A 27,230-nucleotide genomic window follows, 5' to 3' on the forward strand; every position below is an offset into this window, starting at 1 on the left:
CCGGGCTGAATCCGTACACGTTTCGAAGGGAACTTATATATTCCCGAGATATAATTGGATTGTAATTGTAAAAGGGGCGCAGACGAAGCTGTGTGCGGGTGTGTGCGCACGAAGTAATTTGCCGTTTCCGTGTCGAGGCGCGAGACACAGCAGTCCTCTCGAGCTGTTTATTCGTAACAAAATTGGGTCGTCGCGCGCAGCTCTATTCAGAAGCATTTGAATCTGCGGCTGTTAACGCGTCCTCGAGTACGCACAGTGTCTTCAGTCGACTGGAGCTTTTCAGCCGACCCGAGCCGCATATTGCGCAGAGGCTGCTGTTTTGTGCAGCGAGGAAATCCTCGAACGCGGAAGTCTTTCGGGCGATGATCTTTCGCGAGCTTTCTGCCGGCTCACGGGCGTCGTAATAAATGCACGCGCGCGACAACGATGACGATTGCGCGCGTCGTTTCTCAAACGCGCGCGTCACACCCGTCCGTCAGTCGGCGCGTGCGACCGTTAAGCCAATGCATCATCAAGGCAATCATACTGCGCTCGCTGTAAATGAGACCGCGCGGTTTCGACTATACGGCTGATGTGGATACCTATCCGCAGCTTCTTTTCGCGCGTATTCCCAAGCGGGCCGCGTTGAATACGTATTATAGGCTGGATTCCAAATGGCCGTGGGAAGTATCGCGGTCCCAACTGCTCGGGAATACTAAATACACGCGCATACGTGCACGGATCGAAGCGGTGGCGGCAACAGGAGCGAGTGGGAGTGACGCGGCTAGGAGTCTGTCTCTTGTGCGCACCGCTCTCGCGAAGAGCGAAAGAGCGATCTTGGGAGCCTTTTCCCTCTCGCTCGCTCTTTCTCCGCGAGAGAGTGAAGCGATGGAAGTCGGTTCCTGGAACGTACTGTTAACCACGTATGCCATTCTGTTCGCCCATACACAGTGTGCCCGTGTGAAGAAAGAGGGAGAGAGACGATTCAAGCTAGGTACGTGTCGCCAAACGACAACGGCACGAATACCGTATACCGAGATCATTCGTGTTCGCCAGAATTTATGGGGTTCGTTCGCGACCGGCATTCGCTTCGTCTTGTTCACGAGCGTGCGTGCGTGCCTCTCTCTCTTGCTTCCTCTCTTCTTCTTCTTCTACTGCTGCTGCTAGCTCTTCCGTGCGCTCGTTGTCTGCTGGGCTGAATTTGCATAGAGTCACTGCTAATAGTTAGCTATATCGCGACTCGCCGTGCCACTTACAGGATGCACTGGACATCAGCCGCTGCAGAGGCAGCTCGTGGGAGATTCGATTAACAATGCTCTCTCCTTCTCGGCTCTCTACAAGGACACTCGTTTTTTTACTCTCTTCATCTCCGCATACGCGTCGAGATGAAAAATGCAAGCGCGCGTTATGACGAGTAGACGCAGCAGCGCGCAACCGCCACTAGGTAGTTAAGGACTCGTTTCCCGTTACCGGATCGAATTGCTAGTGGCGCGCGCACACACACATTGAACTCGGCGCGTAAATTTATTGCCGTTACGATTTACACGCACACACGGACTGCTATAGGCGTTTATGGCTTCTGCGTACAGTTGCAGCTTCCGAGCTATTGATTTTTTCTCCTCCCTCTCTCTTCCTCTCGTTCGCTCACAATGATATTTCAGGAATATAAGCGATAGTCCGCGAGCTAAAGCCCGATGAACCGAGAGCGTAAATGATTCATCCGTTTTTCCGGCGTCATTAGCGCCGCGACACGGCTCATTTGAAAGAAGAAACGAATTCTCCATTCACGATCAACCTCGCGTTGAATTATGTAGCTGGAATATAAATAGAGCGCTCGCGTTCCAAATTTTACCAGCCGCCTGTCGATTCTTTATTTCCTGCATCGTTCGACGATAACAATTCGTTGGCGGATTATTGAACGCTTAATGCGGAGACAATCGAGAGAGCTTCGGCGAATATTCTAGGACACATTCGGCAATCGTGTTTAACAATAAAACCGAAACGCTTTTGCCGAATTTTATTAATGCGAATATCGTTGCCGGGACAATTTGCATGGTATTAATATCGCAGCAACAATGCCGCTCGCGCACTCACCTGATGAATCCTTATTGCGCGATTAATTTAAAATACTAATTTTCCGGCATTATAGCCGTGTGCACACTTTGAGTGAGAGAGAGAGAGAGAGAGAGAGAGAGAGAGAGAGAGAGAGAGAGAGAGAGGAAGGAGGGATACACACGCCGTGTATAGAGTCCGCATCAGCGCGAGGAGGACATAAACAATAATTCGCCGAGTGCGCCGGTGCATCTCTCTCGGTGCAGCGCGCGGCATAATGCGCCGGCGCGCATGTATCCCGTTAACATTTTTATTCCTTTCGGATTTGTCCACGGCGGAAAAAATGCCGTTTGAATTTACGTCAAAGCCAGTAGAGCTGCGAGTCCCGTAAATGAGCCGACTACTTTGCAGTTGGAGTAGAGCGAGGAGTGTAGGAGAGAGGAGCGGGGGGAAAAGAAAGAAAAGAAACGGCAAACGGGCATTCGGCAGGTCGAGATTGTGCGGGCGCCAATGTGCAGTCTCGTTCGCGGAAGCGACTAGCGTTTCCGAAGCAATTTGCGGCTGTTAATCGCGTACACGCGTGTATGTGTATACCGCACTCGCTGTCTCTCTCTCTCTCTCTCTCTCTCGCTATTATAGCGCCTACAGGTGCGTTTGCTCAGAGCTCGCGCCGAGCGTCTGTTATTCGCGTGAACTTGCATGCGCTCCTCGTACTGTTATGCACCGCTGCGGAGTACGCTCGCTCGCCAAAGGGAAATTGTCTTCTGCCGCCGCCGTGTGCCACCGCAGCCGGTTGGAAAATGTAAATCGCGCCTATACTCGGAGCGCCTCGAAGTTGTACTTTGTCCGCGGTGCGTCATGACGAGTTACTGTATCGCTCGAGCGCAGGAAAGTAGACAATATTCAATCCTCGCGTGTGCTTCAATCTACGAGGTGCGAATGGCTTCCGGAGAATCATCAAAAGTAATCACGTTATCGACGGTGCCCCCCAGCGTGCGCGCATACGTGTAGATATACTCGTCGGTCCCTTTATATTTCTCTCTCGCTGCGAGTGTGTCGAGCCGGAATTCAATTTTGCTGTTTTGAGCTCTCTTCAGCTCCATCCATGCTTCGTATACACAACGCGCGGTGCATACAGTGTGCCAGTGCTCAGCTGTACTTTAAATGCGCCGCGTGCAAACAGGGCCGGCGCCCCGTTCTTTTCGCTTTCGAATGCGCACCTGATTGAATCGCGTCGCCCGCGCGAGCGTGCGAATTTTTTATGCGCGCGTGAAGCCCATCTCGCGCTCTACTCTCGGCTGTCGAATCGAGTAATTTTTACCGCGCGCGCTTCACGCCTCCTGTCAACCGATCTCTTCTGTCCCCGGCAATTTCCGCTGTCAACAGACTAATTAAAACGCTCGCTTTGCCGGAGCTGAAGGCGCGCCGCTTAATTTCCCCTCTCGTTCCTAGGGTACATTTAATCGGCCGGTAGCCTCCAAAAGCGTGTGCAATCTCAGCGAAGCGCACACGAGAGTATACCGGGGGCGAGAAAGAAAGAGAAGCCGTTGTTGCGGCAGAGAGGGAACAGCGACTGCAGGAACAACAACGGCACTCGTCGTATTTCAGGGCGCGGTTATTCCAGCATTAAATCCTCGCAGCGAGAGAAAGAGAGAGAGAGAGAGAGAGAGAGAAAGCAGCGCGCACGCAAATTAGAAGCGAGCCATGTAGGGCAGGAGAGAGAGAGAGAGAGAGGGAGAGAAAAAGGCAAAGTGTGCGCAAACGCGGGGCCGATAGTCTCGTGACGCGACGAGTTCCGGCGCTGCACGTCTCTGGCTTTTTTGCTCCGAAACTAATTTCTCTCCGGGCTCTCTGCGCCTTTTTACATATTTCATCGCTACAATCGGCACCACCCTGCACTCTCGTATCAAAGCGCCGACGAGTTGCGCTTGCAATTACCAGCGCGTACCGTAGCTCTCTCTCTCTCTCTCTCTCTCTCTCTCTCTCTCTCTCTCTCTCTCTCTCTCTCTCTACTTTTCACATCCACGTACGCTGCGACTGTGCGAAAAAGCTGCGGAGCTAACGCGCGCGGGGATGAATCTCACTCGAGCGCTCCGCACTTGAAATATATTATTTCCATAAAGCTGCGTCGGCTGTATCGCGAATGTACGTATATTCCGCGGAATAAGCGCACAGTAAAAGCCCGCGATAGTGTGTGGAAGGGCTCGAGCGCGCCCGCGCACAGGCATTAGATCATCCTAATGTTTCCGCTCGAGCCGCGTATACGACGATAGATGCGAGACAAGCGAACGTACGCGCGTGCCTATAGATTCAATATTTACCCGGCTTATAGATATCGGCGGCTCTCGGGAACGGGACCTCGCATGCAGTCGACTGCTCCGTACAGCGTATAGTAATAGTACAGGAGAGCCCGAGAGGCGACAGAGAAAGATCGCGAGGCATCTCACACGTAGACGTTCGCGGAATGCGCCCTCGCTGAGCGGAAAAGAGCTCGCGCGCGGACAACGCCTGCAGAGAGGCAAGCGCGTGTATTCCTTTCCGCCGCTATCCGCGTCTAAAATTTTGAAAGTAAAATGCGAGGAGTGACGAGGGAAAGGCAAAAATGACTTTTCGAAGGATCAAAGGCTGCTCTGAGGGAGCGAGGCGCGTGCCCTCTTGAAAGTACGAATGCGCATTCGACTCGTGGAATTACGCGGCTGCCTGTGTATAGGGTAGAGCGCGTACGAGCAGAAGAAAGAAGATGGCCGCCTACGGCTATTGAAAATGTAGAGAATCATGGAGGGGAAGAGAGGAAAAACCGAGCGGGAGCAGCGCGCAGTGAGTTGCAGGGAAAAAGAAAAAGTAGCGATGTTGCTGCTGCTGCTGCAAAGGCCGATTGAAAATGTTGGCAGTAGTTCAAGATTCGCTTTATTCAAGCGTCTCATACATGCTAAACTCGACCTCCTCTCTTCCTTCCCCTATCATCTAAAATATTATTTTCGCCGACAGGTTCGACGTCTCGTCGGCTCGTAATATTCCATAGTTAGACTGTACGCGTCAGCCATCGAATTATTTATCCGGGGTATAGCTAATTCCTTCAATCAGCGCGTATCGGGAATGTTTATTATGGTATACAGCGGATAGCTGCGGCGCGGGCGTAATTACGCGCGGGCGCGGTGGGCTAGAGTGAAAAGAAGCTGCTGCGGTTCCGTTAAGCTTCTCTTTCTTCGTTCGGAATCAATTATGCTTTTCATTTATAACGGCCAAGGAGGAAATGAAGAATCTCTCTTGCGAATGGTAATGAACAATTGAATGTGCGGCGGCGGCCACTTAGTGCGTGCGCACAGTGTGGTGTTACCGCAAGACATTGTTGTCAGTGCAATGCGTGTGCACAGCAGCGGCCGCAGTAGCTACAGCAGCGGAAACGCATTGCTCTCGCTCTATGTATATCTCCGTCCTTGTCTTTGTCTGCTGTGCCGGTGCAGCGCTTATAGACTGTTTCAGTCCCCCTCTTCTGCGGCTCCTCTCCTCTCCGAGTTTATATCTGGCTATATAACAGCGTCGGCGGCGATGTCCCGCTAGGATCCCACGCGCACTCTTCAAAACTCGCGGGATAGATTCCCGAGCGCTGCGGCCGCTGCCCGTATATATCAGCCGATCGAGGCATTCCACAGCGTTATGTGCAGCTTATTGTCGGCTTGCTTACACACACGCACACACACACACGCGCGCGCGCGCACATGCACAAAGCGTCGGTGTACATAATGCGCGCGCGAGCGCTATCTCCGGGGGGAGTCTCTATAGCGCCCAACCGCGCGATATTATGCAATATATTCCTCTGCGCAGCGAGAGAGAGAGAGAGAGAGAGAGAGAGAGAGACGGAGCAGCCTCGGCGAATCAGCTCTGACTTTTCCCGTCACGTTTTCTCGTCCGGCACCTGCATGTTTGCCTCGCACGCGAGCGGTCATTATTTCTCCCTCCGAGATCGACGACATGCCTCGCGTTAATCAATTACACCCTTGCGCCGCGCTTGACTCGTTAATAATCAATTATTCTATTCGCCTGCGCTAAATCCTGGAAGGATTATACGATCGACTTTACAGCTGCCGCGACCTCTTTTAATAAACGCCAATTCTCGTAATTACCGAGTCGCGCGATGTGTACCGCTAGCCGAGTAAATTGGTTCTTTTTCATACCTGCCTTCGCTAGGGGGGGGGGGGGGCTGGTGCAGCGGCGCCGCGCGTAAGCCCAATTCCGTCGGGGTGCAGTAGATGAAAATTGAACATAAGTAGCGTCGTCCGCGCGGCTGTGCAACAACAGAGAAAGAGAGAGAGAGAGAGAGAGAGAGAGAGAGAGAGAGAGAGAGAGAGAGAGAGAGCGAGCAGCGCGGAGCCGAGGAAAAGGAGAGTTGCGTGCTGATCCCTTCTCCGGACGGCTCTCGGCCGTCGCGTAATTAAGCCCGGGTAACACGTTAATTTGCAAAATTAACGGCAGCCAATTATTCGCTACGCTGAATTTCACAGCGTCGAAACACAAAGCTCGGCAGCGCCGCGATGTCGGTGGCGGCGGCAGATGGCTCGATGTAAATCACGGCCGCAAATTGAACGTACAGTTACCCGGGCGGTCGGAGCTGGGCGCCACTGCTGCAGCGATCCAAGGAGACTTTTTCAATATCCAAGAGCTTTGCCGGCGAACGTAAACTAGCTAGCGCGGGCGCGATTTTCCTTATAAATTACCAAAATCCATATATCGAGAGCACATATTGAGCTACCGCCCTGCCGACCGTCGGGCAAACTTGGCCGAATTTACACGTTGAAGGCGGCAGTATTTTTTCTCGCCGCATATTCCGCCGAACTTGCCGCGCGATGCAGCCGGGAAATTGAGAAGGGCAAAAGTTATATACCCATCGCGCGCGCGGAGGCTTCGGTACTCGAGTGCAAATATGACTTTCAATATTCGCTCATCGCTCGCGCGGTTTGCAATTGCGCCTCTCTCGCAGAGCCATCTCAGGCTCCCAATCTTTGCGCGAATGCGTATGCACACGCAGAAAGTTCCACGCGCTGTGTATAATACTCCATTATCTTGTAATGCGGTAGCATTATAACTGTAAGCGGTGCTTGTCTTCGTAGAGCTGCTGCCGCTGCTGCTAGGCCCCCGGAAATGAGGTGAGGCAAGAGCAGCAGCCTATAGGCCAACACTATGCAGTCGAGTGAATTGAAGAGAGGGGCCCGCTGCTTATAAGCCAGATAGCTGGCAGCCACGCGGCGGGTAACATCTTCTTAGCCGCAATTTCGCCTTCCCCTATCAACGGCGCAGTCCGATGAATAATCGCGGGCCCCAAGTGGCTACCGAGTTGGCGCTCGCCACCCTCGTCTACCGCCTCCCATTGCCCGATGCTCGCCGCCTCGCTCCTCGCGATATAATTTGCTCTTACCGGAGTCGCACGACCCCGAGCTCGCGGACTATACACGGACAAAGCGGCGCGAGCTTTTCCGATATACTCGACCATCCTCGGCAGAGGCGAGCCATTAGGAGATTAGACAGGGAGAGCGTCCTTTGCTGCGCAGCAGTGTGCGCGCGCGAATATTCGCAGAGATCGATGGATCTTCTTGCTCGAGACACTCGACGAAAGTTTTCCGCTCGGGCTCTCGCTTTATTGTCGAGTGAATCTTGGCGAATCAAAGTTCCGAGATTAATTACGAAACACTCGCGAGAGGCAGAGAATGCACTTGACTTTTTCCTCTGATGTCGCGCGCGCGCTCGGGAAATAAGGGAGCGAGTGAGGAAAAAGCAATATAAAGAGAGTAGGCGCCGGGGTAATCGTCGTCGCGCGCAGTAAATTTAAATGGAGAAACGAGCATTGATGAGACTCGATCGGAGAGAAAGAAGATCGAGCTATAGATCTATACAGTTAGACGGAAAATGGCACACGCAGTGCAGCCACTTTGAGCGCGCGGCTGTCGAGTCGAGAGCAAAGTCCTTTTGTAAAGCCTGACATTTTCCGATTCTGTGTTGCAGGTGCCCTGTCACAGTCGCAGTTCCCCGTTTTCACGATCTACGCGCAGAAGAGCTGCCTGTCGGTGAAGCCGTGCGAGCGCGCCTGGTGCATCGACAGAGTGCAAGGACATCGGCTACAGGGTCACACGCGGCGCACCACCGACGCCTCGACGCGCCAGCACTGCCTTGAGCTCTGCCTCGGCGAGAGGGACTTCCTCTGCCGGTGAGTACACAATATTATATGCGCGCAAGCAGCTAATTTATCTATTATTACATATACATGCGCGCGCATTGATTTACGGCGTCATCGCGCCGCGATGCTCGGGAACAAAAATCGAAATTGCATATAAAGCGCTGAATATTGTTGTTCGGCTTATGGCGCGCGAGCGCGATCGCACAGCGTGTAATTTATTATGAGGCAGCAGGAGGGGAGCAGTCTGCTGCAGCCGTACAGCCGGGGCGAATCCGAAAAAAGTCCGGCGCGCGTGTACCTCTCTTCCCGCTGCCGCTAAATAATTCCATTGCAAAAGGAAAGTGTTTGCACCTGCGTAATATACTTAGAGCCATTACGGCCTGCTAAATATTTCTCTCTCTCTCTCTCTCTCTCTCTCTCTCTCTCTCTCTCTCTCTCTCTCGACTAGCTATTCGCGCACAGCCACGAGAGAGAGTCTCGCGCGTTTGAATTATGCGTGTTGCATGAAATATTGAAAACTCCATCGAGTGTAGCATAATGGAAAAGGATCCCTCTAGCCGCGCGCGCGCGCGATCTTATTTTCTCCCTCTAGCGAATGAGCCGTGCGCGTAACCGTGCGTAACCAGACGCAATTATGCGTATCAAGGCGCTTCTTTACGGCCAGATGTAAATAATGCGGTTCCGTGTCATATGAGGCTGTTTATGCGTTTACATTGCTCAGGCCTTGTGCGAGCACGCCTCTGGTGTAATGATCACCCCGCTTATCTTGCGCTCCTCTATAGAGGCTATCTCTTCTCGCTTTTATACTCGATTGCGCGCCGGCTCTCTTACATCCCTCTCCTCCTTTGAACTCGGCTCTTGCTTTTACTTTTGCCCCCTCCCCCCTCCTCGCGCTAGCGCGGACTCTAATATTAAACATCCTCCATGGAGTTACTCACTCTCTCTCTCTCTCTCTCTCTCTCTCTCTCTCTCTCTCTCTGCCTATGGTAGCAGCAGCCGACGTAATTGAAATTCTATTCGAGATCGCGCGCCGGCAAATATTGAAGTATCCGATGAAAATGAATTTCAATATCGCGAAGGTATATGACGCGCGTCTCGAGTCGTGCGCGCAGAGTAGACGAATCTCGGCGGCGGCGAGTTATTCGCGGAATGGCGGGGAAAGGGCCACGTAGGAGAGAGCTGGCGCGAAGAAATTGGCAAAAACGCCGATCCTGCGGAAGGGCGAGAGAGAGAGAGAGAGAGAGAGAGAGAGAGAGAGAGAGAGAGAGTGAGAGAGAGAGAACGATCCTTCGGCTCCGAAGTTTTTGTCTCGGCGAACGCTAATCGGACCATTTCGCAGCATTCCTCGCAGCTCTCTCGCTCCGCCTGTAGAAACTCGCGCGTTAACTTCAGCTACTTAATGATAGACTGAGGAGAGGAGGCTCGATAGCGATCGATAATAAAAAAAGGACGGCGCGAGCGAGAGAGAGAGAGAGAGAGAGAGAGAGAGAGAGAGAAGAGAACGTGCTAGTTGGCTGGATATCTCTCCCGGGCGTCTTGCGCAGAGCCCAGGAATTTTACAATTACGTTTAATGATGAACGAAACTGTTCGCGGCAACTCGCATAAATTATGCAGCAGCAGCGGCGGCAGCTCTCGCTCTTTTTGTCTCGCCATTGCAATTATGCAGGAGCGATTAAGCCTAGCCGCGACTAGCAGCGAACTCGTGTGATACCGCGAGTTTACAGCCGAAAAGTCGAAAAGAGCAGCGATACGGAGCCATGCGAGGAATTCTAGAGCATAAGGGTCAAGGAGGCCGAGGAAAAGAGTGAAATCCAGTATGGCAGCTAGCGGCGGCGAACGAGGAGAAGAAGAAAAAAAGAAGAGGGCGAAAGACAAAGGGACAAAGAAAGGAGCAGAAAGTCCTAGGAGCGAAGAGAGAAAGGAAGCCCGAGAGAGCGGAAGGACCATCCCGGAGAAAAGTAAATGGGGAGCGGAAGCAACGAGGAGGAATCCCGGTAAGAGCGGGAGTACGAGCTCTCGGAATTCTTCCGGAATCTGCAGCAGTATAGCTCGAGTCCCTCGGAATGGCTCGTCACGCCTGCGCGGAAGCAGCCTGTATGTATGTATAGTCGCCAACGGTAATCAGTCTTGCTCGGCGATGCAGCTTGGTAGACGATTCTCCCGGTGCACTGGTGCAACGATTAACAAGCGACTTCACGCGTACTCACATATACATACACATACAGTATTCAGCGAGAGAAAGATCCGCCGCGGCGGAAGTCAGGCAAGTATTGCGCAACAATGCAAGCTGCGTGCAGCTCCGCGCTCGCTCTGGAGAGGGGGCCGAGCCAACGAGAGCGTGTGTAACAGGAGCCGATGTGTATAAGGGACTCGGCGAATCGGCGCAGGCGCGCGCTCGGGATCGCATTAACATTCTATGGGAACGGTATTTCTCTCTCTCTCTCTCTCTCTCTCTCTCTCTCTCTCTCTCTCTCTCTCTCTCTTCTTGGCGCGCAATCCAGGCTCTCGCACTGACAAGCGCAAGAGGGAGCCAAGGCTAGCGCCGAGCGTTAGTCGATCCTTACTTCCTCGCCTGCCAACTCTTCCTCTTCCCCTTCCCCCTCCGCTTCGGCTGCGTATAACAGACGGAGCAACGCGCTTCTCCTCGTAAATTACCCCGGTCAATTAAGACCTTTGCATAAATCGCGGACTGCAGCTCGCGAGTGCGTCCGAGTTTGTTGTCTCTCGCCACTGAAAAAGCCGAGAGGCGCGAAGGGACTCGAGTTTCAGGAAACTTCTCTCTTACAGAGTTTCGAAGCGCGCGAGAGACATGCGATCGGCCGGCACGTCTTATTGCAGCCTCAGTCAGAGACGGACAGACCACCGCGGCTCGATCGATGATCCCCCCCCCCTCTGAGCCGCAGAGCTATGACCTACACGCCGCTCTCTGCCTCTACTCTCTCTCTCTCTCTCTCTCTCTCTCTCTCTCTCTCTCTCTCTCTCTCACTCTCTCTCTCTCTCTCTCTCTCTCTCTCTCTCTCCGTCATTGATGGACACCGCGAGAGGAACACGCGTGAAGCAATACTGTCATTCGTTTTAACGAGACCTCCCGACAATTTACCGCATCGCGCTGCTCAATTCTGCGCAATATTTACAAGTCGCGCGCCACGCGAGAGAGAGAGAGAGAGAGAGAGAGAGAGAGAGAGAGAGAGAGAGAGTGAGACGTGAATTTATTGCAGCTCGGCCATTGAATATTAAACGCGCCTCTGCGTACGCTGTAGCTATACGCGCGCGTTAATTTTTCAGGCTGCAAAAATCATTCGCATCGGCCGCGCATTTACATTTTAAATGAAACGCGCGTCAGCGCGTTATGTAATGCACGGCGAAACGAAATTCTAAATCATAGGAGCGATTTTTCACGCACCTGCGAGCTGCCGCCGCACCTCGCAGGAATTCCCTTTGTAACAGCGCCGGGAGAGCGTGCGTAGACGCGAAGAACACAGGCAGGAAGAAGAAGAAGTAATTTTTGTAAAAAGAAGAACCGACTCGATACTTTAGCAGCGAGGGAATCTCCGGCGTTCATGGCGAAAAAGAAATACGGCGTAGAGTGCGGAATCTTCCATTAGAAACACAATTTAAAACTCGCTCTCTCTCCCGTATACTTTACGAATGTAACGATTGCGATCGATGAGTCTGTAACATTGTCGAGGGGCCGCTGCTGCCGTGCGCGCGTGTTCGTAATCGAGCGGGAAAATCATCTCTCTTTCTCTCTCTCTCTCTCTCTCTCTCTCTCTCTCTCTCTCTCTCTCTCTCTCTCTGTCTCTAGCTTATAATTGTGCTTACCGTTGAATTTACGAGACTCTAATAAACGGCTGCTGCCTGATCAATTATCTCGAATAAATCGCTAATCAACAGTTATTAAGAAAAGCGCGTTATTAAACAAACAGGAAACGCTGCGCGCGGCTGCGAGAGAAAAAGCGGCGAGCGACCGACAGATAAAGAAGGTATAGAGGGTGGTTGCGCATAGGCGCGCACAAGTGTACGGCGGAGGCAATCAAGATTACGATTGGCTTTAAATCGATGTCGATCCAGGCGAGAGCTGGAGAAGGACGACGAGCTGAGCAAGAAAGGAGGAGGAGGCATGTGCTCGTTGCCGGAACGAGGCGGATCGCGTACGATCGATCCTCGATCGGTACGATAGGTACACACGCCGCGGACCGGTATACACGCCGCGCTGCTGCTGCTGCCGCCACCACCAAAGACGACGACGACGGCCGAGACGAGGGACCGACACTCGGTCTCGCTCGCTCGCTCGCCGCACACAGCACTTGTGTATGCGGATACATATGGATGCCGCGCGTCGCGAGTACTTATGCACCTATGTGCGCTGCAGTCGCGAGATCGGTTATTATTGCTCGATCGATCTCGGCGAGGAGGTAGCTACCGGGGCGCGCGCTAATCAGTTTATTGTTCAAGACTCGCGGCGTCTTCGTCCCTCCACAACTTGCGCCCCGCTATCAATTACAATAATGTAATATAATCGTGCGCGAGCGACAAGCTCCCAGAGGCTCTCTCCGCGCCCCGATGCCGCTGCCGCTGGTATAATGAGGTCCCGCCTAATGAGAGGGTTGCCGCTGCAGCCGCTATCGCTCCGCGCGTATATAGGTAGACCTTCGGGGACACGCGGAGAATCTCTGTGGGCGAGAGCGAGGAGCACAAAGAGATCGAAGCCTGGGAGAGCGCGGCACACACACTGCGCACAGATGCATCTATACACCGCAGCGTCGCCGCTGACGCCACCGCCTCGCTTTGTGTACATCGAACTTTGATACACCTCGCTGCACTGCGGGCTTGTCACGCGCTGATGCTTGAGTGTAAACTAAACGATCGCCCCTTGAGCATGCTGCAGTTTTGAGCTTTGCGCTTTTTGCCCGCAAGAGAACGGCTGGAGCTCGCTCGTTCGTCAAAGGGAAGAATCGTATTACCGCGTAATTATACGCCCTCTGCCGAATGTATCGCGTGGTGGCTCTGGAATATTATATGTGCTCTGAACGACGAATTGGATAATAAATTTAAACTGAAATAGATACACGCTAATTAATTCGATCGACTCGCCCTGTGCACGCGCGCGAATGAAATGGCACGGCAGAGTTAATTTGGATTACAGAATTTACGCGCGCGACGCTCTGCGGACGAAATAACGCGGCGGGGGCTACTATATGCCGAAAGGCCTTTAATTAATTAACATGATCTATTTAACGAAGGATTGCGCGAGCACGCGGGGAAACAATGGTTCAAAGCCAGAAATGAGCTGTACGCACCGGCAAAAAGTTTCGCCCGCATCGACTCCGTGACTTTTTCCCCTGCCCGCGCCGCGCAAGGACGAACACGAAATTTCGAGACAGCGCTACTGGTCCGTCCTGCATATGACGTATGCGTTGCAGGCAACGAGAGGGGAGGAGGGAGAGCTTGCAGCAGCGGTAACGAATAATGCGACGCCCTCGAAAATTCACACTACAGCACGCTCGAGCCGGACACGGTTCATTCGGACATTTCGCAGCGGAGGAAGATAAATTTGTCAGATTAAAGCCAGCCCTCGTCCATCCTTCTCTGCGCTCTGGCTCTCCTCTGCCAGAGTGGAAAATCGGGTCGAGACCCCGGGCACGTGTTACTGGCTGCCCGCTACATAATCAAGCGCACGCAAAAGCTACCATTTTCATTTCCTATCTTTGCGGCCCCGCGAATTTATTATACAGCTATACCATATACGCGCGTATATAATAGCGCGGAAAAATGTTTCCTCGGCGGCCGGAGGAAAAATTTCACAATTTATGCAGTCAGGCATAAAGCCCCAGTTGGGAAATGACGAATTTCCGAGAAGCGTGCGCGCGCGATAGGAGATGATTACACGGATTTTGACGAAATTAAACGCTTTTGCCCGTCGCGCGCGTGCTGCAGAATTGATGCGTTTGCCAAGCAATTCCGCGAATGGTTCGAGTGCGCTGTTAGAGGACTTCGATGGAATTCCCGAAAAAGAATATCAACGCAGCGAAAGCTGATTATTATTCTATCGGATATCTTGCACTGTATACTGCGACAATAAGAGAAGCCGCACGCGAGCTGCACTTACTGTACCATTAGCGAGTGGCCCTCTTCTCTCTCCGCTTCTGTAACAATGGCACTTCCAATTATAACTGCGAAATTCATTGTTCGCCAGAGAGCTAAGGGGTTCGGAGTTCTGTGTGTATATAGAGCGGCTGCTGCCGGACGACTAGGCGACGCCGCGCGCACATACAGCCCTTTTGAATGGCTGCCAACTGGGATGATACCGAGGCACGAGGCGAGGCGCGCTTGACAAAGTTACTCCAAGTACGCTCCAATGGATTCTTGGGAATCTCACGCGCGGCTAAACGGGGCAAAAAGCTTCTCTCGCCAGCGGCGCAGCGGCGGCACCGGAGGCGGCAGGAAATCGCGGAAAACCGAGCGAAATTCTTTTCGATTGCCAACACAAACTTTTTCCCCTTCGCTTGCTGCTCTTCTGCTTATACTCCTCCTTTTTTCCCTCGTATTCCCTGCGCGCGGGCCGGCGGCTTTATTAAACGCGACGGTCCGCACGAGCGCCGCGCGAGATTATTTCAATACGATCGAGAGACGCGCTGTCGTCGTAAATCGCAGCCTTTCGGGGGGATTTATAGAATCGATGGCCCGGGCTGACGGGGGTGAAGGTGGACAAATGAAAACGCGGCGCGGCGAATCCCGGAAATTAGGAAAAAGGAGGAATGGGGGGGGGTGTCGCGGAGGGAATAAGACAGAGAGCGCGCATGACAAAATACGCCTGCACTTAACAGGTTGGCCGTGGCACGCGGAGCCGAGCGAGGAGGGGGCTTTAACAACAGGTGGTTATTTCGACCTTTAAGGCCTTCGTAAATCAAGCGCGATTCGTTTCGCCGGCGCTGCCAGTCGCGTGTGTATAATTGAAGGTCGGCAAAAAGCGAAACGCGCCCGATGATTCATCCTATAAATAGAAACATCGTCGTCGTTATTTATACATATATATATACATAGGTCGCGCGAGCGAGAAACAGTTATCGAGCGCCATCGGGATGACGGAGAGGGAGAGCTGGGATTCGTGCAATATAACAGAGACCTCGAGGACCGAAGTTTTATCTGGCGAGCGAACGAGCTGCGCGAGTGAGTGCGAGGGCTATGATTTACGGGCGACGCTCCGGCGCTTTGTTACACACGTACGTCGTGCACACACAGAGAGACGCGGCTATGCTATATGGGTGTACAGCGTACGCGTGCAAGAGCGAATCGCGTCAGTTCGACAGCCGGGCTTCACTGCTGCGCACTGCACAACAGCAACAGCAACAGCAACAGCAATAGCAACAACAACAACAACTATTACTACTACAACTACAACAGAGCGAGAGAGCAGTACTGCGCAACTCTCTGCAGACTCCCGTTCCGTATACATCGCGTCGTACATGCACGCTGCAGACTGTGTACAAGAGAGGGAAAGTACATAGGCAGTGCGCACTCGTGTTACAAATTACGCCGCGTAATTTGCCCGTCCTCGGGTATCACCCGCGTGATCTTGATAACGCGGACGCGAAGAACCTTGCCGATGCATATGTACGTACGGCCGGTTTTTACATTTTCGCTGCCGGTGAAAAATGAGCGACTCTCGTCTGACAGAATTTTCCGGGAAACAGCAGCGAACTGCGCTCGATTTCAATCAACGCGGCGCGGCGGGGGCAGATGCGCGCACTTATCTCGCGCTAACCGAATGAGGAAGGAGAGTGATTGATTCGGTCAAGGGCCGACCGTTATCCGTTAGATCGGACTAGTGCGAATCCTTGTTTCTGCCGCGAGCTTTTTTTCTCTATCTTTCTCTTGCTCGCCGTAGCGTTCTAGTGGCTGCGTGACCGGACGTAGGAATTCGCACGATCGGATCTCCTCCATTTTGCCCGGCCTCCTCCCAGCAGCTTCTTTGGAACTGTTGTGCTTCTCTCTCTCTCTCTCTCTCTCTCTCTCTCTCTCTCTCTCTCTCTCTCTCTCTCTCACTCTAAGCCTATATATCGAAACGCGGACTCTTCCGGCAGCGGCGGGAGATCTCTACTTCAGCCCCTACCGCTTCTATATAACGTGCAGTGTATGCAGCGCAGAGAGCCTGCACTCACTTGCTCTCGTGCCGCCTGATCATCCGGTCTTAACGCAAAGCGGAATCTCCCGTTGGCGTGTACCGAGTAATTATATCGGCCGGGTTTTAGACTCCTCGGCCTGAGGATGTACCGTTTGACCGTGATGGCTCGCGGCTCTCTCAGCTCTTCCTTCCAATGCACGCTCGTGTCTCTGTGTATACATATACACATACGTATACGCGAGAAAAGATCAGAGCTGGCGCCGGAAAAAACGAGCAGCGCTTTCTTATCTCGCCGAGCCCCTCGAGCGTGCAAATAGAGTCATTACATTAGCGAGTTCTCGCTGCGCGAATGAAAATAACAACCACACCGCGGCATATAAGGTATTCGCGCTTGAATAGCGATAGGGAATTTACACGATTCGCTTTATCGACTGCGCGCCCAGCCGGCTAACAACTTGCTGCTGCTATTCATTAAGCCTTACACGACTCGCAGTTTAATTTTAATGCTGAAATTAAATCGCGAGCATAGCACGTGCGCATTTGCCCCGCGGCGGCCGGCGAAAATATAATATCGATCGGTATCGCGAAATTCCACGGCCTCGAGAACCTATATAGCGGAGCGATTTTAATTAAAGCGCTATTAATCCGACGGCTAAACAAGCGGAGAGTGCGTGTACGTAAGGGCTGCTCTAGTTACTTTTTTGTGTGTACAGAGAGAGAGAGAGAGAGAGAGAGAGAGAGAGAGAGAGAGAGAGAGAGAAAGAGAGAAAGAGAGCAGCTAAGACTGCCCTGTACAGAGTAGCCAAAGGTAAATGTAAAGGTGAAGGCGGAAGAAGGAAGAAGCGGGCCGAGCTGTATACAGCTGCAAGCTCGAGGTGCTGCTCGAAGGCCCTCCGTACTGTACTCTGGCGTGTCTGTGTGGGCGCGCGCGCGATTCTCGGCTATGCGAAAAGGTTTTAACGCTCCAGTGTGCACAAAGCAATCAATCATGCAGGAAAGTTGTTTAATCCCATAACTGGTGAGCTGTGCGCGCAAGCCTCCGCCGGCGCCCCCGCGCTCGCTCTTTCTCGCTCATCCTCTCTGCGCGCGCGCGCTGTATACACCGGAACCTCGCAGCAGCGGCAACCGGCTTATACACGTATATATATATATATATATATATATAATATATATATATATATAAAAATATATATAATATAATATATATAAAAAAAAAAATATATATATATATATATATATATATATATATATATATATATATATATATATATATATATATATATATATATATATATATATATATATATATATATATATATATATATATATATATATATATATATATATATATATATATATATATATATATATATATATATATATATATATATATATATATATATATATATATATATATATATAGTATAAGCTTATCGCGCCATAATACGCTGGATATACACTTTTTCACTCGCCCGAACAGCTGTCAATTATGCGCGGGCGAAAATAACGCGCGCGCGTTACGACTCTGCATCATCATCAGAGGGCCGTGCTTTTATTCCGCGTCGGAGCGCGAGACCTAAATAATTCGCGCGTGGAAAGCGAATAGCCTACGTACGATACAATGATTTAAAACATTTGTCGGACGTCCGAGAGCTCTGCACTCGGCCGGTTGATAAAAGCGCGCGATATCCTTTCGAGTATACACAGGCTGGAAGAAGATAAAGAAGAAGAAGAAGTAGCGAGTTGGCGATAGAAAAAGAAAAAGGCCCGGAGAGACGAGCGCGCATATAAGAGAGTAGAGTCGACGAGTGCGGTATACGTATAACGTACGTTGGCTAGAAGGCGAGTTGCGCAGGCGCGCGGTTAGGTAATTGGCCAGACGCTGCGATCCGGTATTACTCGCCGGAGGGTTAAATTGCGATCAAGGGCTTAACGGTAATTTGAAGGCCGGCGGAAGAGTAAGACCGAGCCTCTACGTGTATACACGACTTGCGATTTTGCGCGCGCGCACGGTACGTCTGTGTGCATAACTCTCTTGATTAAATCCAATGCAATTTCGAAATTCGGATTTTCTTTTTCGCAGCTCTGCAGAAAAGGAAGGAGGGAGAAATTTCAAACGACACTCAAAGCAAAGCAAAGAAAACAGTGGCGTAATTATCGCGAGAAAATAAAAGTAAATTTCCGCTATAATGCCTTTGTAAAACGCACGTTGCTGATCTCATTAAGGCCCAATGCCGCGCCGCGCGACGCCCGTTGCTAATTTAACGGTTCTCCACGTCCATTCAGATAATCCCCGGCAAGACACGACTGCAGCAGGGTAACGACTGGTTTGTAGAGCAATTAGTAGCTTGCGCAAGAAAAAGGCGAGTAGTGCGCGGCATCTGACTGAGCCATCGCGGTCAGATGTTGCAAATGAGAAATGGCGGCCGCGGGGCAGAGAGAAGCTCGGAGAGAGGAAAACAAAAAAATGCCATAGAAGTGTACGCGGGCTCCTTTGATAGCGATTAACTCGGCACACTCGCGCGGCTCATTGTGCGAAGCTCCGTGTGTGCTTATACCCACACCGCGGCGCAGGGACATTAAGAGAACGTAAACACACGCGCGATGCAAAGTGCGAAAGACTATGGAGGAATGGCGCGCGCGGTAACAGTAATCCGAGAGCATGTGCTGTGCGCGCAGGGGGAGGAAAGAAGCGACTGCGAGTTTAGATTTTCGCGCACGTTATGCACGGGCGATCGGATGTCCGCATCCGGGCCTTTAAAGAGCGCTTTCCTCCCTAATGCCGATGCGATAAGCCTGTTTTTACTCTCGATTATGATGCGCGCGAGAGCGGCGGAAGTGGGGCACGCGCGCCTGTATGTACGTATACGAGAGGGAACTTTTGCCAAAGCGCGTTTCTATTTTTCCATCGGCGGATAAAAACACAGAGCTGGCTGGCTCTCGGCCACGCTGCAGCAAGCAAGCCCATTAAGAAAATTAATGCATCGGTGCGGGGCGGACAATATTTTTCAATTCCGCCGTAGTCCCTATCTGCAGTCGTCCACCCCTCTCTCTCTCTCTCTCTCTCTCTCTCTCTCTCTCTCGCTCTCGCTCTCTCTGTACGCGGAGAAGCAGGATGATCGACAGCGGCGGCGGCGGCGAGGAAGGCCTTGGAAATGATTGAGCTGGGGAGAAGCCACCCACGTGGTACGAAATAACAGAGAGCCGCGAGGCCACGCGGAGTGATAACTTTGAATTTCGCTAAACAATCGCATACTGCGCAAAACTTTCTTCCCGGATTGTTGGTTCTTTCTCGGATTATATTCTCTCTCAGCGAGTCTCGCGGAGCGTTGAGAAATGAGCGGGGACGACGGCCGGGGACCACATTTAAAACCGTCAGTCGCCAACGAGAGCCTCTCTCGCGTACACACACTCGCAGAGGAAGGAGTCCCGAGAGAGAGAGAGAGAGAGAGAGAGAGAGAGAGAGAGAGAAAGAGAGAGAGAGAGAGAGAGAGAGAGAGAGAGAAAGAGAGAGAGAGAGAGAGAGAGAGGGAGCAACAAGAAGAAGAGGAAGAGGAGGAAGAGGGAGAGGGACCGGGGATGAGAAGAGACGATAACGCGACTACCTTATTAGCGATGCGCGAAGATGCAAGAATCGAAGAAGAGAGCTGCCTCGCTGCACTACACGAAACTGCCTTATCGGGCGTGCAACACAACCGGAGAAAACAAAGCCCGCGCGCGAGTGCGCTCCGCTCTCTTGCCGCGAGAGCTATAGGAGTAAAAGGGCTCGTAAGTCGTTGTTTCGCTCTCTCTCTCTCTCTCTCTCTCTCTCTCTCTCTCTCTCTCTCTCTCTCTCTCTCTCTCTCTCTCGGGCTTTCTTACCGCCGCATAACACGACGTCTAATCAAGACCAACGTCTTGCATTTCCGTTGGGCCAGCCGCGCTTGTAAGCCTCCCTGTCTCTTGCTCCTCGCGTGTACGCGCGTACGTTTTGCCCGAGCCGTCAGCGAAAATTCATCGCTCGACGACGCTCGTGTATCTGCTGAGGCGGAGGCGTACAATGCAGCTCCGATGCGCAAAAAACTCGCTTCCCTCTGAGTCACCGCGCGCCACGCAAACAAGGACATGCACGCAATATTCTATTAAGTCGTTATCTCCGCCGCCGCCCCGGAGAGCTGTCGGCTATATAGCCGGTCCTTATCAGGGCCTCAGATGAATCGCGAAAGAGCTGCGGCGCCCTTTACAAGATCTGCCCCGGCGATAGGCCGATGTTAATTCGAAGCGAGCATAGCGCCAGCTGGGGCCCTTGTCCGATCTGACGGGGCGCTTTTTATTTAGCACTCTGTCGGAAGCCGCAGCCCTTTAAAATCTGAATAATTCATCTTCATCGGCTACCAGGAGATAGAAGGGTGGGGGCCGCCGCTGATATGCAGAGTAGCGAATATCGCGGCAGCTCCTACCCTGATCAAGCGAACGCGCGCGTAGCTCGGGAGAGTGAAAAGAAACTGACTGACTGAATAATGGCATTCAATTTCTACGGCTTTCAATTGAATTTTCGAAGCGGACTTCTGGCAAAAGGGAGCTGCTGCTGCTCCCGCGGCAGCGGCGGCGGCGCGCGTAGAGAGGAGAGAAAAACGAAGACGTCGAGCTCGCGGAGAAAAGTTGAATAGTCGACATGGTAAGACGCGCTCGCGGGAAAAGCGTAACATAACACGCGAAACGAAACGTCGGGGAGAGCTCGCCCGCGGGGTCAGCTGGCGCACCGGCTATACACTCGAGGAGTGAGAGGGAAAAGAAGGCGCGGAGAGCGTAGAGAAAAAAAGCCGCGCAGAAGAGATTTATCACGAAGCGATGCGATCGGGCTCGCCTTCTAGTTCTGCACATTAATAACACCGCGCAGATCACGAGAGAGAGAGAGAGAGAGAGAAGCTCTTTTCTCTCCTTTCTCTCCTCTTCCTCATCTCCAGCGCTCGTCGTGTACTTTGTCTTGTCCCTCGGTTGCTGCCGTTGCCGCCGTAGAGCAGGCTCGCGATGCATACCTAATAAAGCGACCACTGTTATGACTCTTCTCCTTTCCGCACGCGTGGGATAGAGAACCGAGCCGCGACTGCACGCTCTCCAGCGCGGTGAAATAAAGCAACGAGGAAGCGAAGCAGGAAGACGCGGAAGAAAAAGGCCGGATAGCAAGGTCGATCGTCAGACGTCAGGCTATTAATAAAGCGGCGGCGCGACACGCCGGAATGGAAAAACTACGAAGCGGCCTCCTCTCGCGCTATCTCCCGCGACAATGAGAGCCGCCGGCCGATAAAGAGATCGACCCTTCATCTCTCGCGAACCTCGTCATTCCTGCGCAAGCGCTCGTGCCCTTTCTTCGCCTGCGCGCATGCAATTTATCGCCAGCAGCTCTTGAAAGCCGCGAGAGTCCGTCTAAAATAGTCTTCGCGCGCAGAAAGAGAGAGAGAGAGAAAATTAACGGTCTGCGCGGAAACCCAGCTCGGCCTCCTGTCTTCCTTTCATGCCCCGGCGGCTCTTCTTTCATGCGACTTTGGGAAAGCCATTTTTCAATTTACCGCGCGCTCTCTCTCCCCCGCTGTAATCTACCGCATCGGAGAGATTGCAGCCAATACAAAGGCCGGCGCTCTCAGAGATATTAGCCGAGAGTAACAGGCGCACGGATGATATGTTAATTCGGAGCGAAGCTCTCTCGAGCGCGCAATTTCCGATTCCCCGTACTCTGCGGCCGGATAAAAGCTTCATTAACCGCGTCCGTCGCGCACTCGCGTGCCGAAAGTCCGATCGCTGGGGGCGCCTGGGAGACGTGATGCCCATCGTCATGAAGGGGCTTACGGGCGGCGTCGTCGCGCGGCTGCAAAACAAACGAGGCGAGCCTGCACTCGCAAATATACGGCTTTCCCTCTCTCGCTCGCTGGGAGAGGGCCTCGCGCGCGCCGTAAGTGCAGCCCGGCGTATAACTACAACTGTCAGGCGTAAACTCGCTTACCGCGAGGCTTCCCGGCTCCGAGAGTTGCACTTGCACTTACGAGCCACCTTAACACGCTCTCTCTCTCTCTCTCTCTCTCTCTCTCTCTCTCTCTCTGCCTCGCGCCGGGAGATGTGTAATACAAGCCAGCGCGTCGATCGCGAACGTAGGATCGCGCTTTTCCAAATTAAATCTCGCCTTCGCCAAAGAGTGTGTGTGGTTTTCCTTCCGCCTGTGTGTGTGTGTGTGTGTATGTGTACGCGGAACGCAATCAATTTCGCAAATTCAGCGCAGCAGAAACCGCGTCGACGGATATCCGGAAAATCCGGCGCTCCTTTGGCGCGCGCGAGCTTTGTCCTATAGCAGTGCGGTAACACAGCAGCAGCAAGCTCGCATATTAAATTTCAGAGCCAGTAGTAGTATTCCAAGCCAAGCCGCGCAGAAAAGTCGATCGACGTTAACGCACTCTAGGAATTTCTCAACGGTATTCAATGATTGAAGAAGAAGGGCGAGGAGGGGGGAGGGGATAGCCGCAGCATTTTCTCTCGCGTCTTCGTTTTTCCGCGCGCGCCGCCTCAGCCCGCACCGCGAACAAGGAGGGGAAAAACAGTTGCCCCTCGCAGAGTCCGTGTAAACGTATATTTTGCGCCCGCGTCCAGCAAGATGTCGACGCTGAAATTGTGAAAAAAGCCAAGCAACAGCGGCGTAGCGGTGGTTCTATACGGCGGCGGAAGGAGGAAGAGGAGATTGTGGTTCGGACGACGGGTGTGCGGGAGGAAGAGGAGGGGGTGTACGTACCAGAAACGGGGAGTATCGGCCAGTCGCTCGTTCAACGAGTTGGTAAACTATTTTGCCGGTGCTGCTGCTTGCTTACTTGCCTGCCCGCGCGCTCGCTATAGTCGAGGCTTCGCTTGACCCGGGCCTTCGCGCTCTATACTCGCGGCTCGTTCTTCCTTCCTCTTCCCTTCCTCGTGTTCGCTCGCTCGCTCTATAACCACTCGAAAAGAGCGGCAGCAGCAGTACCTCGCGTTTCTTGCCTCTTGTAACTTTTACGGCCGCGTAAAGTCTCGATTTTCGCCCCAGCGTCCGCGGTTCGGTTAATTCGCGCGAAATGTTCGCCGGCCTCGGCACGCTAACTTTTATTTTCCTCCGCCTGCGCACACTACTCCGGGGATTGCATCACTGGCTAACACGCTCAGCTGCTAGGCAGCGCACGCGTCATAAAAAAATTCTCAGGATGAAGCCGGCGGCAGCGGCGGCGTCGAAAAAAGTAGAAGTGTCTTTTCTATGAGTCATGAAAAAAAGGCTCTATACAGAGTTATAAAAAGGCTCCGGCCGCGCAGCCCGCGCTAGCGAGAGAAATTGCCGTTATTCGCGTAATGGGCTATACTATACTCTCTGAATACCGTCAGCCAATTTTCGACCCACTTCAATTCCTTTGTTGCTCTTGATAAGAGCTGCCAATAACCGTAAACATCGCGGCTGATTCGATGCCGCTCTCTCTCTCTCTCTCTCTCTCTCTCTCTCTCTCTCTCTCTCCATGGCCTTCCGGATTTTATTTATTTTTTTTTCCAAATATTTTGCAAATAAATGCAACAATACCAGGCTCAACGGAAGCTACAGGAGCGCAGCAGAGTCATAATCCCGGGCCGATCAGATAAATGCGTGAAGAGCGTTAATTTCGCGTAAGCTGCTCATTGGCCGCGCTCGTCCGACACGAGAGCGTGTGGCTTTTGCCTCTCTCCCCGGCATAAAGGGACTGCATGTGCTTTACACGTATCTAAAGATCCGACGTTTACCTGCTGCAACAACTCTAGTGGCAGCAGAAGCTAGAGAGAGAGAGAGCGAGAGAGAGAGAGAGAGAGAGAGAGAGAGAGAGAGCTGCGCAGGGATACATTCCCGCGGGAGAGATCCGAAAGTGAGATTTATCTCGTTACCTACTCGCTCTCTCGGCAACCATGTGTCTGTGTGTGTCTGCGAGGTGCGCACCAGCGAGAGAGGAAGAAAGAGCGTGAGAGAGCCAGGAAAGAAACGAATGGCCTTACTCATTAAGCGAAAAGCTATAAATAATATCGTGTGTTTCGCGGTACGCCGGCGCAGCGTCGGGAGTCGATGATAAATTTTCCGGGAATTTATAGTGCTCCGATGGCTCTGTCTCCCTTTGTCTCTCTTCGCCCCTTAGTTCGCGAGCGGAATAATTAGCGAAAATACTTTCGATATGCTAAGTGGATCAACGTCGGCTGCTTGTTACAGAAGCTCCAATCTCGTTTGCAGGCCCAAAGTAGCGCGAGGGATGAAAGCGAACCCGCCAATTTGCGGCTTAATCCGACGAACCGCCCGGCTAGAAATTCAGTTGGGCTTCGATTAGGCCGCCGTTCCGCACACTCCACTAGCTTTCACTCTCGTTGCTTTCCGGCGCGGCTCTTTAGCCTCGTACACTATGCGGGATTGCATAATGCCCTTTTTCAATCAACTCGATTATCGAGCAACGGCTTCGCGAGAATTTTCATACTCTCTCAGGGTGTGACGATGAAAACGTTGGCGCGAAATCGGGGATCCCGGCCAAGAGCACTTATCACGTACACGGCGGCGTTGGCGGGCCAGACTTTAATTGAGCCAGAACTTTTTGCCGAAAGCCTGCTCTCTCTGGCTGGCTGTGGCGCGGCTGCACGAAGAAAGCCCCTGTCTATTAGGCACGCACACTATACGTAGAGCCATAGTGTGCGCGGCGAAGACAGTCAAATACGCGAGCAAGAAAAGCCTCTATCTATCTTACTCTCCCTCTCTCTCTCTCTCTCTCTCTCTCTCTCTCTCTCTCTCTCACTCTCTCTCTCTCTCTCTCCGTCGCTCCGTCAGTGTTTGCTCTCGTAAGCGCGCTGTTTAGGTACCGTAATTAGTAGAGGAAGAAGTGCGCGAATGTGTGCGAGCGCGCAGAGAGCCAAGGGGGTGCGAGAGAGAGAGAGAGAGAGAGAGAGAGAGAGAGAGAGAGAGAGTATAAGCTGCCGCGGCTGAATTTACGTTCGTAATTAATGTCCTTATAAATCGCGCCTTACCTTTAAACATAGCTACAGCGAGCTCCGCGAGCCGCTAAGATGGTAATCGAGCTTTGAGCGAGCGGTAGCCGCGTCGGAAGCGACACAGAAAAACGCACTTGCGTGATGCACTTTGTAAATGGCCCGCTGTGTTATTGCATGGATGCGCACGAGTTGGCTCTGTAGCGCGTGACAAACGTCGCTCCACGCTCGGCTCGATCCTGAAAAATGCCCGACGTTTAACCGTAATGGCCCGCTCTACCGTGGGCGCTGTCATTTGTATTCGCCCGCGCTAATTACGCCTCTGCGACTGCCCGCGGTAAAAATGCCTACGCGCTGCATCTCTCACTCGGACAAGCTCGCGCGGCGAATTCATATCGACGATTCAGTGTATACACACAATGAAGCATTGAATACGATGACGGGTAATTAAAAGGGCTCCGGAAGACTTATGCGACGCGGCAGCGGCAGCAGAGATTCCGAGAGCCGATATCTACTGTCGTCGAGAGGGGCTCAAAGACGTGCGCCGTAGCGAGAATGATACACGAGCCGCAAGGCGAGATATTACGATGTATTAGCGCGAAATTTATGAGTCATTCGCAGCGGGCCCCTTCATTCCGCGACGGAAAAACATCACTTGTGTAAGCCCGGACTGTGGGGGAAAAACGAGGAGAGAAAGAGAGAGAGAGAGAGAGAGAGAGAGAGAGAGCGAAGGTGATAACGGAGTCGCGACTCCCTCGAGGCCGGGGGGGGGGGGCGAAACAGTAGTGTCGTATTTACGTAACAAGTGTCAGCGTAGAGCTTTACCTTGCAAAGCCGACATTTGGTCCGACGTTATGAGTTTACGTCGCGTAACGCGGCCTGGAACACATGCATACACGTCTCCGTCGCTTTCCTTTCAGTTTCTTCCTGCATACTGCGGAGCAGCTGGCTTTCTGCATTTGCTGAGGGACTGAAACGTGCAGACGCGACTATCCGCGAGTCTAACCCACTTTTCAGTAGCGGCCTGTGCTCAACTTACCTAGAACAGAGAAAAACGAAATGCACGCGTGAACGATTGCTTGAATTATCGTCGAGTCGAGCGTATGAAATTCGATTAAACACACGAGCTCTTTTTGCTCCGCCAAACTCTTTCCCGCGAATAATTTCGACAATCTCTCGGTCGATGATTCGCAGCGCGCGCACACACCGATAAATGCCTCCAACATACGGACTTCAATTATTAGTTCGAAGGCTCTGCAATATAAGGGCCGATAAGGCGTTAACGGAATTCAATGACGGCTGAGACTAAAGTTTTAGTAACTTCGTGCGCTACTGTAACTCCATTTACAGAATTATCGCGCGGCTGTTTCCACCTCCGTGGAAATGTGTAAATAAACGAAAATCGATTTTCTCATTTTATCGCCGCCGAGTCTTTTACAGCGCGTACACATAGGCGACAGAGCGCGAGTGTGTCGCCGGCCGAAAAAGGGGAAAAAGAAACGAGGGGACGAATCGAAAGTCTGATTTCAATTCAACAACTGTCGCTCTCGGCGATGGAAGAAGCGAGATAGGCTGCAGCAGTGGAGAGAAAAATCCAACTAGGTTATACAATATACGTCGCTTTATTTCGGCGAGAGGATAGAGATAACGCGATAGAAAAATCGACTGTGCGATGTGTGACAGTCGCTTTGGCAAACGAACACATCGGTCGACGCGGCGGCTAATGAAGCTGATGGCAGCTCGCTAGCGCGTGCAAGCGACACTTCTTCTATTCCTAATTGGCAATCACACGTGTGAACAACTGGCGCTAGAAATGCATAATACAGATCGTTAGCGCTGTACGTATGCGCAAGTTTGATTGTTGCATCGTCTAATGACCTACAATTGAATCACGAATATCAAACACAATTAGGCGGCTGAATCAGGCTGGA

General features: G+C 52.3%; 2 protein-coding genes across 5 annotated transcripts in view; one reads left to right on the forward strand and one right to left on the reverse strand.

Annotated features, from left to right (window-relative positions):
* LOC100119823 (autophagy-related protein 16-1) overlaps positions 1-27,230 on the reverse strand; it is a 295,623-nt gene that overhangs the window by 153,984 nt on the left and 114,409 nt on the right. The gene's annotated exons all lie outside the window — the stretch shown is intronic.
* Positions 1-27,230, forward strand: part of LOC100119983 — a 61,886-nt gene that overhangs the window by 11,190 nt on the left and 23,466 nt on the right. For both annotated transcript variants that reach the window (XM_016987745.2, XM_032600451.1), the window contains one exon: positions 8,029-8,230. In XM_016987745.2, coding sequence (XP_016843234.1) covers positions 8,029-8,230 — 202 coding nt within the window. The remainder of the gene's footprint in view (positions 1-8,028; positions 8,231-27,230) is intronic.

This window comes from Nasonia vitripennis, chromosome 5, assembly GCF_009193385.2.
Source record: "Nasonia vitripennis strain AsymCx chromosome 5, Nvit_psr_1.1, whole genome shotgun sequence".
Lineage (NCBI taxonomy): Eukaryota > Metazoa > Arthropoda > Insecta > Hymenoptera > Pteromalidae > Nasonia > Nasonia vitripennis.